Here is a 19,920-nt window from a genome sequence, read left to right on the forward strand (position 1 = left end):
CCCGGGGCAAGGCAAGTAATTTGCGCCCCCTAACCCGGGGCAAGGCAAATAATTTGCGCCCCCTAATCCGGGGCAAGGCAAGTAATTTGCGCCCCCTAACCCCTAACCTGCCGCCGCTGCCAGCTTCTTCTTGCTGCTGCCTGGTCTGGTCTGGTGTGGTTCTCTCCCGCGCTCAGCGCTGCGCTGGGCGGCCGCTGCACTGTCCCTCCCCCAGATAGTCCCTCGCTCTCTCTCCGCACCGCACGCCTGGCACCCACCCCCTCCACAGTGGGCGGCGACCCAGCGGCTCGGATCGGATTCGCACAGCCAGCACTGCAGTGAGAGAGAGTGAGTGAGCCAGGTAGGGGCAGAGAGCTGCGAGTGCGAGCGCCCCCCCCCAGATGTTGCGCCCGGTGCGGCCGGCCCCCCCCTGCACCCCCCACGCTACGCCACTGGTTCCAGATGCCTCCTCCGTATTGAAAGAATTCACAGAAGGAGCAGAGGGTGTCTAGTCACATCCACCCACCACCTCACTCCAACCGTTCACACTTTCAGTGGATATCAAAAGGAGTTCTATGTGTGTACAGATGTACATAGGTAGAGCTCCTTCTGATGGTGGTTGAATGTGGTGGTGGTGGTGGCGGTGGTAGTAATGAGGTGATCACAGGCAGGACACTCATCCATCCCAGCTATGCGTGAAGTGGTTTGTGTGAGCTGCCATCCACTTATAAAGCCAAAATACACTGTTTTGATACACCTAGAATTTTTCACTTACAAGGTAAAATAAGGTTGTTCATCATTCTTGTTTATGATAGTGACTATCAGAGTCCCACTGGTATTCCGACCAAGGTCGTCTGTTGCTGTAATGTTTAACATATAGCTGTAAAACCAAAACACCCAAAATGTCACATTGTGTGTTCCATACGACAGATCTCTTCTCTGCTAGCAATAATCAATTAAAAAAGCCAAGTTAAGTGCTCATTTAGGGACTACCTACATAATACGTACTCACCTATGTGGATCTTTCTCATAATCAAATACCTTCAAGGAAGAAATGGTTCCAGTTCCAGAAACAGAGAACAGTGGTGATGCTGGGGTCATGGAATACTGAAATAAATGACACAAATTGGGAGATCACAGTACTGCTTTGTTGTGCAGTATGAATCCGAGAGATGCAAATGGCTAGTGAATTGTGCTCCATTTGGTAACTCACTCCCTGTTTTCTTTACAGGAAATGCTGCAGAGCCATAATTCCTCCAGCGATTAGCTCTGGAGCCAAGTGAGGATTCCCAACCAGGCGGCTTGGAGGGGGCGTGGACTGCAGCTTAACTTGCTGCTGCGCCAGCCACGCGGCCTCACTTTCCGCTGTGTTGTATTTCCTAGAACATTATTTTCTAAAATTAAGCTCACATTGACTTACCTTAACAGGAGTGGTTACACTAATTTGGTATATGTTTCCACTTGGTGATCCTTCAAATTGGTAGATCATAACAGCTGTGGAGATGAAAGTATAATGTGCATTAAATTAAAGAGGTTATGAAGATATTATGCAAGCATATAGGTAAGTAGGCCTGAACACATTATGACTTGATGCCTATATAAACCCTGTGTATCTTTCAGATGTAACACAATAAAGGGCTTTTAAAATGCTTGCAAAGCTTGCTGCTTTGTTTAAGAAGTCTGTTAAGCGTTTATGGAAATGCAGCTTTAAGATGCAGTGTAAAGGACACTGGATGTGATGCTATACTCAAAAATTGCACCCTCCTTGCAGAGTTCTTTCATGTGAAGGATCACTAACAGAACCATCCTATCAGGGCCCAGATTTCAAGGGCCGTCATGGTTGGGCACCTGGGGCTTAGAAGGGCCCATCATCACTACCCTTTCCACCCGGACCAGGGCTCCTGTGCAGTATTGCAGCTGCCGACCGCCACACTGGGACCTCCTACTTGGTGCTGCTGCATACTGGGACCAGTAGTCACCCATCTTCCTTGGACATATCCCTGGCTGGTAGCAGCACTCTGATTCAACACACCTCTCTGATCTATGGTGACCAGCTGCAACCTTAGATAGCCTAAAATGCAATGCTCTACATAGATTGCTCAAAACGCACTGCCTGATGAGTAAGATGGCAGGTGATGCCAAGTGTCAGACTGGCTCCCATCTTCATGAGCTGCCGCCGCCCAATGCCTACTGAGAAATGTTGGGGGGTGACTTGTGGAGGTAGCAGCACAGTACAATGGCAGTGGCACAACGGTGGGTGGCAGCAATGCAGGTCAGGTTGGCTCTGGCCCGGGACCAATCAGCAGTGCCATGCTTGAGGGTCCACCAATGTGCTTTTATGCTGGCCCTGAAGCCCATGCATGTTTACTCAGAAGTAAGCATTGGTTTATTGCACCTCCAGCTGAGAGAGAAAACAGATGCATGTAAGTGTAAAAGAAACTGTTGTACTATGTGCTCGTTCTGATATTTTCCAGTGTTCAAATGTTACATAAATGCCACCAGTCTCTAGTAAGCATCAGCAGAACTGGAGGGAGGTTCCAACAAGAACATAACTTTAAAAACCCCAATTAATTTAAAGCATAGGTCCTAGAGTCTAGGTTTGTAGAGTTGGAAGGGACCCTCGAGGATCATCTAGTCTGACTCCCTGCAATGCAGGAATATGCAGCGGGGATCGAACCTGCAGCCTTGGCATTATCAGCTCCATGCTCTAACCAACTGAGCAAATCACAATAGACTACTCTTGTGTGCCTGAAGTGCTCACCGAAAGGATGTGGTCTGATGCATCTGCTTGATTCACTGTTCAGACCTTACCTAACTTCCAATCAAACTGTTGACTTAATGCCTGCATGCCTGCATGCTGGGCAAAACCATGTAGGCTGGATGTGTGGAGGAGGAGGAGGAAGAGGGAGATCTTACTTGCTCTCTCTTTCATTTTTTACATGGTCATTAGCAATGCAAATTAATTAATTTATTTACTGCTTAATGCAAAAAAGAGGCTTCTAAGCAGTTTGCAAGAATAAAGACCAATTACACAAACACTAAAATATAAATCTCCATAATTAAAATACAAAATAAAACATTTCCCTTAAAACACTAAAATATAAACTTTCATAATTAAAATGTACACTAAAACAATCCCATTAAAACAGCACAGCAATTAAAACAGAAGACTCAGGACAGACACCAAGGGAGTGCCAGATGGGGCCTCCCGTATTTAAACAGAGAGAGCATTCCTTAAGTTTGTACTGTATGCATATATTGTATGCTGTCTCTACCCAATGATTAATTCAGAGTAAGACCATACATGCAAATGTACACAGGCAGTGGCGGAGGAAGCCGCTTGGGCACCTGGAGTGGCAAACATGATGTGCACCCGGGGGTGGGGCGATCCGCCCATGGGGGCACGCCGATCCTCCTGGGGGTGCCAGCTCAGCCCGTCGATCATGTGAATACACCCTGTGTGCGGCACTGGCTGCTGGGGATGTGAGCACTGCCCACTGGGGGTGCACCCTCGGTGGCCAGCGCCACCCGCTGGGTGTATTTGCATGATCAGTGGGCAGATTTTCACGACAACGATCGTGAAAATCTGCTTGCCGGGGGTGCGAGTGCAGCCACACTGATCCGCCCGGGAGGATTTAGTCACCCCCCCAGGCATGACACCTGGAGCGGACTGCACCCCCCCCCCGCGATGCCCCTGTACACAGGTTCCGTACATACGGAGCTAATCTGTGGAAGCTGGGAGTGGGTACAGTTGGCATGACGCCTCACCTGCTCCAAATGTTCAAACCACATGGTTTTGGACTGTGTGAAAGCGGGTGAAAAACTTCCAATGTGGAGATGCCTTGCTTGCCTTCAGAGAGAATTGCCCAGTGTGTATTTCCATGAACAGGACCAGCACTACCATTAGGCAGAATGAAATGACCACCTCCAGCAGTGGCCCTTACTGTTTCACTGCCTGAGGCAAAACAGGAAGGTGCTGACCTTCATTAACCACAAACCCTAACATTTGGGACCCCCCAAAAAACCTGTGCCAAAGTTTTGCGGTGAAAATCCCACATTTTGAAGCACCTCCCAAAAAAACCTAAGTAAATCATATTCAAAACAGGGGGTATCACCCAAGAGCCCAACATTGTCTAATTCACTCCAAACCAGTGCCAAGGTTTGGCAATTACTGTATTTTTTGCACCATAACACTCACTTTTTTCCTCCTAGAAAGTAAGGGGAAATGTCTGTGCGTGTTATGGAGCGAATGCCTGCGGGTGGCGGGGGGGATCTGCTGCAGTTGTGAGCAGAGGATCCATGGTTCCCCTTCCTTCCCTCCTCCGTGGTTACAAAGCATGGATCCACATGGATCCTCAGGATTTTTGCATTGGGCTACTCCAAACTCACTGTCAGATCACATGTCTGTGGCCACAGCATGAACCACAAAAATCATATATCCACTATTTCGTTTAGAATATTTTTCTTCTTCTTTTCCTCCTCTAAAAACTACGTGCGTGTTATTGTCTGGTGCGTGTTATAGAGCGAAAAATACGGTATTTTGCAGCATTTTGCAGGTGGCTTCTGGTGAGTTCTCATGAGAACTTGTGAGATCTCACTGGAAGAAGTCACTGGCGGGGGGCGGGCGCCCCATAGGATTCTGCCAATCAAGGTGGCTGCTTTAGGCCACTCCATGTGTGAGCTGGCCCAGACCACATCCAGCAGGAGATGCTGGGGGGCCAGCACTGTGAACCCACAGGCTGTTCCCCCTGAGCCTCTGACCACCCCCCTCTTTAGGAGGATAGAGTTGTGTGAGATGCATGGCCTGTTTAGACCCTCCCCCCAATCCCTCTGCAACCTGGCCTGCTGCCATCAGGTGTGCTATCCTGTTACTATCAGCATTGAAATAGCATTCAATTGCCAATCCAATCAGCTTCTGCACATAGAATGGAGAGGTGGTGTTTTAAAATCATTATTGTTCATTATTTCATTTATATATCATCTTTCCTCCAAGGAACTCAAGTTGGCGTCCGTCGTCTCATGCAGCAAAATGCCTTGAGTCAGCAATGCCCATGAATCACTGCCTGCAGGTGTGCTCCCTTCCAATCACAAGGCAGATGCAAACCTAGTGGTGCCTTCAGACTGGGACTTTGGGGCAGATGTCCAAGGCCCCAGTCAACAGAATGAAGAGGGGGGCCACCAGATCAGTGGAAACATTATGGGGGTGAAGGCAGGGGAGATTTTTACTATTACAAGTCTAATAGTAACGTGCTTCAGGTGTAGGTGAAGTCTTCTTCCAGTGGACGTGAGCTATCAGTAGTGTAGTAAACACTCTTTTTATTTCAAGCAAATGACTTACTTTGATATTTCAGATTGCCTAGAAACATTGGAGGTTCAGGTATATCCAGCACTTGGATTGTCAGTATTTGTAGGTCATTTGCCCCAGCTTCGTCATAAGCAAGGATCTGTAATTCAAATCGATGTGGCATAGCTTCATAATCTGGAACAGGGTTTCCAGTGGTAACAACCTAAAATAAAAATGAGTAATTATTAGCAAACATTGGGTTAGACCCAGAATAAGTGAGTTGCAATTAGTTCCTAATGAAATCGATGGTGCTCATGTTAATTATTATTTGATATAAAAATGGAAAGTGTAATGCTGGTGGTCAACAAAAGAGGTTTAAAGACTCTCTCAAGGCAAATCTTAAAAAATGTAGTTTAAACACCGACAACTGGGAAACACTGGCCTGCGAGCACTCCAATTGGAGAACAGCCTTTACCAAAGGTGTCATGGGCTTTGAAGACACTCGAACTCAGGGCAAAAGGGAGAAACATGATAAGAGGAAGGCATGCTTGGCAAACCCTCACCATGATAAGCTCCCGCGCAGAAACCTATGTCCCTATTGTGGAAGGACGTGTGGATCCAGAATTGGCCTCCACTGTTAAAACCATGTTTATGGAAGACAATCTTACTCGGTTATGAGTGATCACCAAAGAAGAAGATTATTTGATACATTTATATCCCTTCTTTCCTCCAAAAAGCTCAAGATAACTTATATAGTCCTCCCTCACTTCATCTATGTGGGATAGCTTAGGCTGAGAGGTGGTGACTAGTGAGCTTCACAACTGAGTGGTTGACACTGTCTAACCGCTAGAGCACACTGGGCCTCAAGTCAAGTCATTACTAACTTTTTACACTTATTTCATTGGGCACTGATTGCATCTAACTTGACCCAGATCTACAGTTAATGTGTTTAAATCTCCCTTACAGTACAAACTTAGAGCATATAAAAATAATGTTTCCTTTTATCAAACTCCATGATGTTTCCGGTTTTAAGAGGGCTTTCTTTTATGGAATAAGTACTTGGTTTACTAAAATTTCTGCCACCGTTTAAAACCACCATTTCCCCCCTCTGTTCCCGTCATCCCTGCTCTACAAACTTATGCCATTGTTTTAAATCACCAATTCCACCCTGTCAGTGCTCCCATCAGCAGCAGACCTTGGTAACATGGCGCCCTACGTGAGGCCAAAAATTGATGCCCCACCCCCACAGCCCTCGAGATGCCTTTCCCAAAGCTGGGTAAGGGAGGTGTCATGCTTTGAGAAGGAGGCAGGAAGAAGAAGAAGAAGAAGAAGAAGAAGAAGAAGAAGAAGAAGAAGAAGAGGAGGAGTTTGGATTTGATATCCCGCCTTTCACTCCCCTCAAGGAGTCTCAAAGCGGCTAACATTCTCCTTTCCCTTCCTCCCCCACAACAAACACTCTGTGAGGTGAGTGGGGCTGAGAGACTTCAAAGAAGTGTGACTGGCCCAAGGTCACCCAGCAGCTGCAGGTGGAGGAGCGGAGACGCGAACCCGGTTCCCCAGATTACAAGTCTACCGCTCTTAACCACTACACCACACTGGCTCTTGACCCTAGAAGAAGACCCTAGAACCCTGTTAGAGCCCTCACACGTTCTACCCCAAACCCAATGCTTACTAGGCTTTGAGAAGGAGGGGGGAAGGTGCCCCTTGTGGGGGAACTGGCTCCACTGCCCTAAACCCACCTCTGCCAGGGCCACTGGTGTTGTGCAACCTGCCTTCTCTTTTTCTCCCCTCCTCCACACCGACTTCATGCAAAATCAGGATGGTGATGTGGCATTACAAATCCTCTAATGAGGGCTGTGGGATGACAGCCGTACATTTTTATGTTTATAGGTAAATATATTTAAACAACACTCTACTTTGCACTGGTTTCACTGAGATATTAGATTCAACATTCTATTATTAAAGGAAAAAAAGTTATTGATGTTATAACAGTATCCTCCACCACTAGAATCTGACGGGCAAGATTTTGAGACTAAGCAAACATTTACCTGGTACAGAATTGTAGATCTAGAGTTGATATCAAAAGCTTGTGTGAGTGGGTTTGAGTTTATTATTTTAGGATATCCGCTTGCCAAGGAAACATTTGGGGTTAAATCAACACTGAAAGTATACACCACAGTACCAGCTGGAGAATTTTCTGTTACATTGGCTGTATCAGGTAAGCCAGAAAAACTCAGTGTTCTTCCCCCTGCAGATTACAGAGAATCAAAGCATATATTGTTCAGAAATATTATTTTTAAGTGCAGATTGGTCAACAACGTACACTTTGTCTTAACAGTATCTTCCCATGAAATAGAAACCACTTTGCTTTCTAACTATATCCATCTGTCTACCTTAAGTTTTATGGCTGCAAAAACATTAACCCATTCATAGCACAAAAAATGTAGTTTTTCTCAATGCAGAATCATTCATGCTTATGTTCAATATGCTGCTTTCAATCCATATAGATTCTAGATCCTGCTGTCCACAAAAGTGGACATGGTTATTTGATGTGCCTTTGAAAACCATTCCCTTAATTAGGTTACCCACATATTTTCCTCCCTGGAGATGTCCCAGGTGAGTGAAGTGGTGCTTGCGATCTTGGTATATGCCCACCTACAATATCACTGTGCAGGTGTGGACACACACACACACACACACACACACACACATTGCTGGGACTGCCTACATCTATTTTCAAATGCACACATTGTTGGGTAATACAGAATCAATCTACAATGAGCTTTTATTTTTTGGAATCAGTGAAACCAGTTTATCAATAAGTGCTTTTCAGGGGCAAAAAATATGCAATAGATCTAAATTATATGTGTACTACATAGGGCAGTAAAAATACTCAGTCTCGATTGATTCTAGAATAAAATGTTGTTGTGTGTAACCTAAATGCTGCATCTAGTCAAATGGCCTTTCTAAATAATCTATATCAAACAGCTAATATAATTATAGCAACAATAAAATCAATAACAACAGCAAATAGAGGGGAAATCATGCAATCAATCCCCATGTAAAAGCAAGTCAGTTAGTCATCCCCAAATTAAAAAAAAAGAAAGAAATTCATTTACTAACATTTAAAACACACACACATACACGAGAGAGAGAGAGAGAGAGAGAGAGAGAGAGAGAGAGAGAGAGGTATGAAGTACTTATCACATTCATTTCCCTCTAGTCTACAGTCAACACTGGGCTGCATTGATCTCACACCCCACATCCTATAACAAGGTCATTTCCAGTAAGCAATGCATCCGTCTTTACTTCCCATGTTTGCAATTGTGCACTATAAGTCCATAGCAAAACCACTAGGAAGTCACTGTCTAGTTCAGGATGGGCAGAAGCTGGATTGCGGTCCTTAGTGCGCCACCGACAAATTTATGGTGAATCACCTAGCACCTGCTGATGTACTTTCAGAGAACACTGGCTGTGGTGGGCCTTGACCTGATTCAAAAAGGCACTGTCTTATGTCCTTAAGCAAGAATATGAAGTAAAAATATTTTTTACGCTGATTAGTTATAGCTTAATTCAAGAAGTGGTCTGCAAGACCTAGCCATTCCGTCTGTGGCTTCACTTCCTTGCCTGTCCCACCGAAAGCAATTAGACTTGAAAACAGCCTCCCAATTTAGGGAGGGGTCACAGTTAGGGAAGAGAGAGTGAACCCCATCAATTACTGTAAGCCTTAACTGTTAAAAATATATTTAGTACATTCCCTTTCATAGAAGAAAATCAAAGAGAGACCCTGAAAGACTGGCCTTTGGTCTACTGATTACCAGAATATTAAAGATTTACTGAGAACAATCAAAATAGTGTTCCATATTTAATCTATGAATAAAATCATGTCCTTACCATATATTTCTCCTAACAAAAGGAGGCAAAAGCACAGCATGTCCTGAGTCTTTCTTTGAATGTGGCCATCCATGATCAAACTGAGATATCTTTCTCCTAGCCTACTTCAAACTCATTGCTCAATTTCTTCCTTATCATGGAGAAGTGACAAATCGAACAAAGATTCTGCTGTAGCTAGGGCAGTTTCTAAAACATCAGTCTGTTTACCATCTTGTGAATGGCTCACTGATAATAATCCATCACGAAGTTAGTGATCCTCATAGAGTAGTAATGAAAGGAGGAGGGCAGAAGATTTTAGAAAGTTTACAGGTAGCCAGAACTGATTATCTGAATGGCCTTTTTTCAATCTTAAACCACATGGAGAAATTCACATGGCAAAAACTGGGAATGTAAGATATGGTTCTACTAAAACAGGCTTACAGAATCAGTTTTATTTATGCTTATCATTATTATAGCTTTTAAAAAGACATTTGATGGTTCTTATAAGCAGTATTTAACGCCAACAGGATAAATAAAATCTATAATATTAATTTGGGGTATTGGAATGTTGGGTAATCTCAATGCTGAGTTTATGTATCAAATTGGCATGGGCAACTGTAATAAATAAGAGAATTTATGCGGGGGGTTGTATATTTTATACCACTGTATCTATTTCTTCTCATTCTGGGGTATATGAAGGATCTCATAGATGAAGAGAGTGCTTTTGAAAAAAAGTGGTAGAATAGAGATTCCCCAAAACAGACAAACATACATATATTTGTATTCCACCCTTCCACAGTTCAAACCATGCTCAAGGTGGCTGACAACATGAAAAAATGCATGCAGTTCTTTACTGCATGTTTTATTTCATAATTTAAAGTAATGGATGTATTTTCCCCCCATTTAAACGGTTATACAAATACAGCCTAACCATGGTTCACTTAATGCCTCTTATCAGTGGTATTAGGTGATACGGAAGGGGGGGGCATGTCTTCTTCACCTTCTTCTTCGCTACAATATATCCATTTATTTCCAATTGTCAATGTCAAAAGGGACTAAAATCTATAAAATTCATAGAAAATCAACGTGCCAATTTGCTCAATTTCTCTAGGACTCCATGACACCTCCCCGTCCTCCATAATCCCTCAAGCAAGGTGTCAAGACCCTAATCCTGTCAAATCGCTCTGCCAAGCCCTTCCTCCGGGCGATGCCAGGTGACAGACTATGCATACATGGACCATTGTCTTCTCAGGATGTGCTTATCTGCGCATATCTCCAGCTCTGCATATTCCCCCCTCCCTCCTCCATATGTTAATCCGGTGTAACCCAACCTCTTCCTAATGTATTCGTGATGTAATCTGTGTAACCCAACCTCTTCTTAATGTATTCATGATGTAACTGGGATGTATTTTGCACTGTATTCTGGGACATGGAGGGAAATTTCAAAAGTTCATGTCACCCCTTTCTCGCTGTTCAATCTCGCCTTGAACCTGTTGCGCAATAAACTTGGATCTTCTGCAGTTTGCTCCTGTCTCCAGCTGAGCTCATTTTCTTCCGCAGGGACCCGCGGACTTAGTCCGACGAGCTGGGTGGCAGAGTAGCCTGGCACTCAGATTTTACCGTAACATAGGCAAGAACCTCAATGCTTTACAATGTAGGCAGTGGATGGGAAGAGTATTCTAATAGTTCACAGGTCTCATTAACAAGGCTTCCCCTAGGGAATGCTTGGAACTGAGGATTACTGAAGGTGCTGGGAATTGTAGCTGTTACCAGTAAACTACACTTGCCTCATACCAATCCAGATCAGTGGTCCATTTAGCGCAGTGTTGTTGTTGTTTCCTCATAGGACTAAATCTGAGTGATCAAGTATAGGTGAAATATACTCAGAGTCGCAAAGTGATTTCATGCTCTTTATTCAGCTCATAGTGGTGAGGAGGAATGAATGAATGTCCCCTCACAGTATCTGCTTTATATACATTATTTACACAATGGGCTGCACATGATTGGCTAATTCTGGAATTCTACTGTAAGCCAATCAGGTTGTGGATTCACTTCTATCTGGAGCAGGATTGGGTGGTTCCTGCCAACCAATCATACTGCTGCATTGTTCTAGGACCAATCAGACTGCTGCATTCTGAATCCTATTGTTCTAGGACCAATCAGACTGCTGCCTTTTGGATCCTATTGTTCTAGGACCAATCAGACTGCTACAGTTTGGATCCTATTCAACTCAGTACATAACACCCCTCCCCTCTAAGTTCCAGTCCTGCCCGGGAGGTCGCATTCATAGTCCTCAAGGTATGCCGGCGGCCTACGTGTGCGTTGTGGCCTGGGGTGTTCCCTGGTCCGGGCTCCGGGTTCTGGCTCGTGTTCCAAGGATGCTGGCTGTGATGCGGCTGTTTGGTCTGGTGCAACCGGCTCGCTCAGTCGTGGTTCTGGTTCCGGTGTCCTTTCGGCCTCACGGGTCCTCTCTGTATTTACTGATTCTGCCTCTCCTGCTGGCCCCTCCTGCTCTATGGGCCTCACTGCCCCGCTGTTCCCTTGGGACTCCTCTGACCTGTCCTCCTCCTGGTTTTCTCCCGGGAATCGTCGCCGTATCTGGTCGCAGTGGCGGCGCCAGCATTGCCCCCCATCCGTTAGCACCTCGTACGACACGGGGCCAGTGACCCTGGTGATTGTGGCGGGTACCCATGCTGGGCCTGCCCCAAAATTCTTTGCGTACACTGGGTCCTGGGCCTCGAAGGTCCGGGGGTTCCTGCCTTCCCCCACCACTACCTCATCCTGAGCTCTATCGGGGTGAAGGCGGTCCAATCTGATTGCAAGGCGCCGACCCATTAGTAGTTCAGCGGGGCTCCGGCCAGTCGTTGAGCTGGGGGTGCTGTGCTGTGCTAGAAGGAATGTGGCAAGGCGGTACTCCCAGTCCCCTTGCGTCATGCGGCGAAGGGTGTCCTTGGTGGTCCGCACCATGCGTTCTGCTTGGCCATTGGTGGCAGGGTGGAACGGCGCCGAACGGATGTGGCGGATGGCGTTCTGCGCTGTGAAGGTTTGGAATTCTCCTGACGTAAATGCAGTCCCGTTGTCTGAGACGAGAGTGTCAGGGAGCCCGTGGGTTGCAAACAGCCTGCGTAGTACCCGGATGGCTGCGGACGTGGAAGTGGACGGTACCAGTGCGACTTCCAGCCATTTGGTGTAGGAGTCCACCACTATGAAGAATGTTTTCCCCTGAAAGGGGCCAGCGAAATCCACATGCAGGCGTGACCATGGTGCTCGGGCGGACTCCCAGGACTGGACTGGGGCCCTTGGGGGATCTGGGCGGGATTCTTGGCAGGCCTGGCAGTGTTTGACCCAGGCCTCTATCTCTCCATCGATCCCCGGCCACCACACATAACTCCTGGCAAGGGCCTTCATTCTTACTACCCCTGGATGTGTCTCGTGTAGGGCTGTGAGGACCCTTTTGCAGAGGGGCTGGGGAACAACGACTCTGCTTCCCCATAACAGGCACCCCTTGTGGGCCGACAGTTCATGTTTGCGGGTTGTGTAGCCGGCGAATTCTGGCCCGGGGCTGCTGCTGGGCCATCCCCTCCACACCCAGTCCAGGACCCGGGAGATGACCCTATCTTTCTTGGAATGGTGTGCAACTTCTTGTGCCTGAATGGGGCGGTCGGGAAGCAGCTCCAGGCTCATAACCTCTTGTGCAGGTGCTGGGTCAGGGCCTGTTTCCGGTAGTGGTAGCCTGCTGAGGGCGTCCGCATGGCCCATCGCCTTCCCAGGTCGGTGAATCAGTGCATACTGGTAGCTGGCAAGGAAAATTGACCACCTGAGGACGCGAGGAGACAGCACTTGGGGGGTCTGCTTTTCGGGGGCAAACAAGCCAAGCAACGGCTTGTGGTCAGTCACCACGGTGAAGGGCCGCCCGTACAAGAAATCATGGAATTTTTTTACTCCCTTTACGATTGCCAGACCCTCCTTGTCGATTTGCGAGTAGTTCCGCTCGGTTGTGTTGAGTGTCTGGGAAAAGTACGCCACCGGTACCTCTCTTCCATCCGGGAGTTGGTGCCCCAGGACAGCTCCAATGCCATAGGGTGAGGCGTCGCATGCTAGCACCACCGGCAGCCTCTCGTCGAAGTGTGCCAAGACCGAGTTTGAGACAAGCAAGTCCTTGACTGCCTGGAATGCGGCCTCCTGGCGCTGGCCCCACACCCAAGGGGCCCGCTTGTCCAGGAGTCTGTGTAGGGGCTCCGCTACCGCCGCCTTGTGGGGAAGGAAGGAATGGTAAAAGTTCAATAGTCCCAAGAAGGCCTGAAGTTCAGTCTTGCTCTTGGGCGCTGGGGCATCACAAATGGCCCGTACCTTGTCCCCAGTCGGGTGGACCCCTTCTGCGTCCACCATAAATCCCAGAAAGTCCACCTGAGGCACTCCTAGTAGACATTTTTCCCGCTTCACCTTGAGACCCGCCGTCTGGAAACGGTGCAGAACGGTGCGGAGGCGGTCCTCAAACTCCTCTGGTGTGGGGCCGGCAATCAACACATCATCGAAGAAGGGGGTGACGCCAGGAATCCCTTTAAGGAGAGAGTCCATTATATTCTGGAATATGCCTGGTGCCACGCTGACACCGAATTGCAGCCGCTTTACCCTGAACGCTCCTCTGTGCGTCACAATCGTCTGTGCCTCTGCTGTGGCCTCATCTACTGGCAGCTGTTGATATGCTTGGGCCAAGTCCAGCTTGCCAAAAATTTTCGACCCAGCCAGGGTGGCAAGGACATGGCTGACCACTGGCACTGGGTATGCGTGGGCCGTGAGGGCCTTGTTTATGGTACATTTGTAGTCTGCGCAGATGCGGACCGAACCATTAGGCTTGACGGGTGTGACGATTGGGGTTTCCCAGGGAGCATTAGGCACCGGCTCCAGCACTCCTTGCTCTACGAGTCGGTCCAATTCCTCGTCTATACGGGGTTTCAAGGCGAACGGGACCCGGCGGGCCTTGAGCCTGACCGGTCGTACTGCGGGGTCAAGCTGTAGCGCAATGGGGGGGCCCGTATACTGTCCCAATTTCCCATCGAAAACCCCTGGAAATTCCTTGCATATGGCGTCCACGTCCACTTGTAAGCTAGTGTGGTTCACCCCGGTGACAGCTAGCCCCAGTGGTCCAAACCATGCCAATCCCAGTAAGCTAATGTAGGGGCCCTTGACCACAAGCAAGTCCAGTTGCCGCGTCCGCCCTCGGTATTGCACCCTGAAGGTCCCCACCCCCATTGTGGGGACCTTACGTTTCTGGAAGTCCCGGAGGGTGAATGGGGCCGGCCTGAGTTTGGGACCCCCAGTGGGACACAGTTTCCTTAAGGTCCTTGCCGAGATTATGGATAGAGTTGAACCCGTGTCAAGCTCCATGCGGCATGGGGCCCCCTCTATCTGTACCTCTACATAAATTTTCTCTACGTTGGGGTGGGGCAACTGGTATACCTGGAAGTCCGTGAGCTCCGTCGAGTTGCCTTGGTGCGTTGGGCCCCGGGACCTGGGGCTCTTGGATTGGTCATCTGATGCCTGGTGTCGGGTGGGCCGAGCCCGACACACCCGGGCGATGTGTCCCGATTTTCTGCACTGCCTGCACTCTGCGTTGCGGAAACGGCAGGTCCTCCTCTCGTGACTCTCCCCGCAGCTTGCGCAGTTCCCTCCTTCTCGTCGAGGCAGCTGTGGTCTGTGCGCTGCTTGAGTGCGCTGCTGTACTCGGTGCACCTCCTCCCTGTCGGATCCTGAGTCGTCGGTGAGGTCTTCATGGTGGACCCTCGGTTGGGATGGCAGGCTCGGCCGTGCCTCTTGGGTCGACCTCTCGGCAGCTTCTGTTGCCAGGGCCTCCTCCAGAGCGACCTGGAACGTTAGGTCCTTCTTAGCGTAGAGGCGCCGTTGCAGCTTCTCATCCTTCAGGCCACCGACGAGGCGGTCACGAAGCATGTTCTCCAGCTCTGAGAAGTTGCAGAACCGGGCGGCTTGGCGGAGAGAGGTCACAAACCCAGTTATGGTTTCCCCAGGGGCTTGCCGCTTTGCGTAGAAGGCATTTCGACGAGCCACCACTGAGGGCTGCGGCGAAAAGTGCCCCTTCAGCTGTTCCATTATTGTTTTGTATGGAACAGTAGCGACGTCTTCAGGCGCAAGGAGAGCCCGGGCGATTTCAAACGTCTCCTCTCCGCAGACGCTGAAGAATATCGCCCTCTTCTTGGCGTCTTCTTCGTCGGTGACCCCTTTGGCTTCTAGGAGGAAGGTGAAACGGGAGGCGTACGCTTCCCAGTCTCCAGATGCTGGGTTGAATGGCGAGAAGCTGCTGTTGGCTGCCATTCTGAGTTCCTTGTGCCCCGGAGCTGAAGCCTGGATACACGGTGCGAGGCAGCGGTGCGGCAGTTGGCGGTGCTGCGGTGCTGTGTGTGGCAGTCAGCTCAGCGGGATCCCACCTTCGTCGCCAGTGAAATATACTCAGAGTCGCAAAGTGATTTCATGCTCTTTATTCAGCTCATAGTGGTGAGGAGGAATGAATGAATGTCCCCTCACAGTATCTGCTTTATATACATTATTTACACAATGGGCTGCACATGATTGGCTAATTCTGGAATTCTACTGTAAGCCAATCAGGTTGTGGATTCACTTCTATCTGGAGCAGGATTGGGTGGTTCCTGCCAACCAATCATACTGCTGCATTGTTCTAGGACCAATCAGACTGCTGCATTCTGAATCCTATTGTTCTAGGACCAATCAGACTGCTGCCTTTTGGATCCTATTGTTCTAGGACCAATCAGACTGCTACAGTTTGGATCCTATTCAACTCAGTACATAACAATAGGTATAGCTTAATTTTAGAATGTAGAATTTAGAATCTATATATCTTTTGTTCCTCAAGATTTCCCCCCATTCTTGCAACTCTTTCCTTTTTTTTTTTTAAATGATATTTATTAAAATTTCAAAAGAAAAAGATTACATTGATAAAAAAAATAACAATAGAAAAAAGAAAAATACAAAGTACAAAAAAGAAAAAACAGTTAAAAACAATTCCATCTTTTCTTCACTTCTCTTACATTTACTTGTTTCCCAGACCTCCTCATACCTCCCTTTTTTGTATTCCAATTCAATTTGTTAGTCCAGCAATTCCTTTCCCTCCTTTTTAATCCTGATCTTTAATCTTAATATATTATAACATTAAGTTTTTACGTATTGAAAACCAATTTTTCCATATTCTTTTATACCATTACAGCAAGAAACCACTTAACTTCAATCCAACATCATTCTAACATTCATTAATTTTACAATATTTCTGTAAGTAGTCTTTAAATTTCTTCCAATCTTCTTCCACTGACTCTTCTCCCTGGTCTCGGATTCTGCCAGTCATTTCCGCCAATTCCATGTAGTCCATCATTTTCATCTGCCATTCCTCCAGTGTGGGTAGATCTTGTGTCTTCCATCTTGCAACTCTTTCCATATTCTTTGTTGAATCTTAATTCTAGGCTTGGGCTAGAAAGACTGTAGGACTTGAATATAAGGAAGGATACAACCAGAGAATTTGAAAAGAGGCCATAGACGCAGCTAGACATGCCCTGTAGAAAGGTCAAACAAAGAACTCCAGGGGTAGAGCTCTTGGCTTCCTTTCTTAAATGTGAACTTAGAAAATCATGCTGCCTTTAAATTCCCACATGTCTATCTCAGCGCTTCTTCGCGGATGAATAAATTTAATAGAGGTAAGTCTTCGCACTATTCACAGAAGGGTTAATTTTTATTACGTTCTTGATCAAACATGACAGTCCAAATTAACCCAGCATATAGAAGGTAACAAGACTTGGTGTTTGTTCTGATCCTGCTGTTCTTTAAATTTAACAGGATGTGTAATCTCTCTTCCTCTCCCCACCAGAACAGACAGTGAAAGGGGAAGTAGCAAAATTGGACATCAGAACTCGCTGTGCAGAATTCTCCCCGACACATGGACCTGATCTGTGCCCTGAGAAGAGATTTATGCTGCGAGCAATTAGATCTGGATTTATCTTGACATACAAGAAAGGCAACTAAACTATTTGGCAGGCTTGCAGTACTTACAGTTTATTTACTGACTCGTTTACATACTGCTGTATAATTGCTCAGCCTCCTGAGCTGATGAGATTGGCAAATACACAAATGTCTATTTGAAGTAGCAAATGGCACAAAGGAAACAGAGTTGCTTAAATAGGTTTACAGAAACTGTGAGGTTTCTATGTACAGAAACTCATGCCTAAGTTTTTCAATGATGTTATGTACCCACAAGGGAATAAAATAAAAGCTTGGTCTGACATTAGTAGTGTTGAACAGCATTGTAGCACGGCTGGATTTTTAAATGATGATGATGAAAAAGAAAACAACTTTACAGTGGCAGCAGAGATCTGGTTCCCAGAATGTGTTATCTCTTCGTTCTTTGGCAAGGAACAGCTTTTCCTGCTTTATAAAGTGGGTTTCCTCCACACATGATCTGAACCCATGTCTACTAAGAAGTAAGTCCTTACTCCCAGGTAAATGGGGGTCAGGATTACAGCCTATATTTTTCACTCCCTGCAAAGAAGATTTCATCAGAGGTTTTATAATGGATAAAATGTTCCTAGAATAACAATCAAAAATTATCTCCAGTCTTCCAGGTAAATAATTACACTACTCTATGATGTATGAAAGGGACATGGGTGGCGCTGTGGGTTAAACCACAGCGCCTAGGACTTGCCAATCAGAAGGTCGGTGGTTCGAATCCCCGCGACGGGGTGAGCTCCTGTTGCTCGGTCCCTGCTCCTGCCAACCTGGCAGTTCGAAAGCATGTCAAAGTGCAAGTAGATAAATAGGTACCGCTCCGGCGGGAAGGTAAACGGCATTTCCGTGCGCTGCTCTGGTTCGCCAGAAGTGGCTTAGTCATGCTGGTCCCAGAAGCTGTATGCCAGCTCCCTTGGCCAATAAAGCGAGATGAGCGCCGCAACCCCAAAGTCGGTCACAACTGGACCTAACAGTCAGGGGTCCTTTTACCTTTACCTTATGATGTATGAGATTTTGGCAAATGATGAAGGTGCACTTCCTTTAGCTTGGCCTTCGACACCTGAAATGTGTGTTTTCAGGGCCCACCCTATTCTTGTGAATGTAACAATTTAAGTATTTTTATTCTGAATTTTAACATTGTCACAACCCACTCTGAAACCTGCTCATGAAGAGTGGGTAATAATAATAATAATATGCATTTTTGTGCATAATTTTTAAAATCTCAAGCTGATGTGGGATATGATGCAAACATAAGCTTGGGAAAATGAGAATCTTAGAAAAACTGACCGATTCTTCTATCCCTTGTTGTAAATCAGATTCAGCATGCTACTGACCAGCTGCTGAGGAACAAGACCAGGAGAACTTGATATTTGATCGGATTCACCAGAGCTCTTTTTATGTGTGACTTGATAACTGAGAACGAGCCTTTGGAAAGTGGAAGCATCAAGCCACTGCCATATGCAGATGGAAAAGTATCTCAGGAACACAAGTCAATGGATGGGCAGAGCAGAAGAGAGCTGGCTGACCAGATTCACAGTGTTGCTTCTGATGGTTCTTGCTTGCTTGCTTGAAAGAAAAGGGTCAAGTCTTATACAAAGCAATGGGGCATTTTCCAGTCTCCACTGCGCCACTTCTCTTCTTAATCTCCATTTTCTAGAAGATCTGTGCAAGGGTTGAGAAAATGAATCTGTGCTGTTCATGGGGCTGAAGGAGCAGGAAAACTGAGACTGAAGCACCAGTTGACAAAGTGGGGTGTGGACTGGGATCAGCAAGACCATCCCTCTGTTTTACATGGAAGCAATTAGAGCACTTTGTTTATAGTCCTATTTTAATCTTCCACCTTAAGGAAGATTTTAATCTTCCACCTTAAGGAGGCTGCCATGACATGTCTGAAAGACGTCCCTGCCTTCTTTGTATGTTCATCACTTTACGGCTTTGTAGCATGCTCTCAAAATATTTACTGAATGATTAATTCTAACAGTGAGTGCTGCTATGGCATTATAGAAGTGTTTGTGATCTCTCAGCCTGCCCTGTAGTAGCACTTGCACAAAAATTCCATCCGACAGGTACATGTCCTTTACTAAATCACCACTGCTTTCCTGAAGCAGTTTCAATATTTACCTAGAGATGGAGCAAGATACTGTTACTCAGGATTGTTGAGCAAAACTAAGAGTCAATAATCTCTTCCCACTATGCAAATCTGTTCCAAGAAAAATGCATAGTAAATTCAAGAAAGAAAAGTGGAAATACATTATAGCAAATGCAACAGAGTTGGAAATCTCTGTGTCTAAATGACATTTTGTAAATCAATCTGTGCTACACATACTGCCAAACTGAAAAAATACACTTTGACACAAGAAGGTGTCAAGCCTTCCCAGTAACAGAAGTATGGATATAGTATTGTATTTAGAGAAGGACAAAGAGACTCAAGTTCAAATCCCTCAAAAGTTGACTTAGTTGGGGTGCAGTGGCGTAGCGTGGGTTGTCAGCACCCGGGGCAAGGCAAGTAATTTGCGCCCCCTAACCCATGGATTTGCGCCCCCTAACCTGTGGATTTGCGCCCCCTAACCCATGGATTTGCCCTAACCCCAGATGTTGCGCCCGGTGTGGCCGGCCCCCCCTGCACCCCCCATGCTACGCCACTGGGTTGGCCAGTTGGTGTTAAAAAAGATAGAACTTTTTTTATGTATGCTACAACAGCAGCAAGAATACTCATTGCAAAGTATTGGAAGACGCAAGATTTACCCACTCTGGAAGAATGG

General features: G+C 46.7%; 1 protein-coding gene across 4 annotated transcripts in view; it reads right to left on the reverse strand.

The window, feature by feature from the left end:
• Positions 1-19,920, reverse strand: part of CDHR3 (cadherin related family member 3) — a 50,557-nt gene that overhangs the window by 20,686 nt on the left and 9,951 nt on the right. For 2 of the 4 annotated variants that reach the window (XM_081023533.1, XM_081023536.1), the window contains exons 1-6: positions 9,158-9,359; positions 7,312-7,511; positions 5,318-5,486; positions 1,400-1,473; positions 992-1,086; positions 755-859 (exon numbers count right to left, since the gene is read on the reverse strand). In XM_081023533.1, coding sequence (XP_080879659.1) covers positions 755-859; positions 992-1,086; positions 1,400-1,473; positions 5,318-5,486; positions 7,312-7,511; positions 9,158-9,230 — 716 coding nt within the window. In that variant the 5' untranslated portion in view covers positions 9,231-9,359. Of the gene's footprint in view, positions 1-754; positions 860-991; positions 1,087-1,399; positions 1,474-5,317; positions 5,487-7,311; positions 7,512-9,157; positions 9,360-19,920 lie in introns of those variants that run through there. The other 2 variants (XM_081023535.1, XM_081023534.1) reach the window with 2 other exon arrangements.

The sequence above is a fragment of the Podarcis pityusensis genome, assembly GCF_964106645.2.
Source record: "Podarcis pityusensis genome assembly, chromosome: 10".
Classification (NCBI taxonomy): Eukaryota; Metazoa; Chordata; class Lepidosauria; order Squamata; family Lacertidae; genus Podarcis; species Podarcis pityusensis.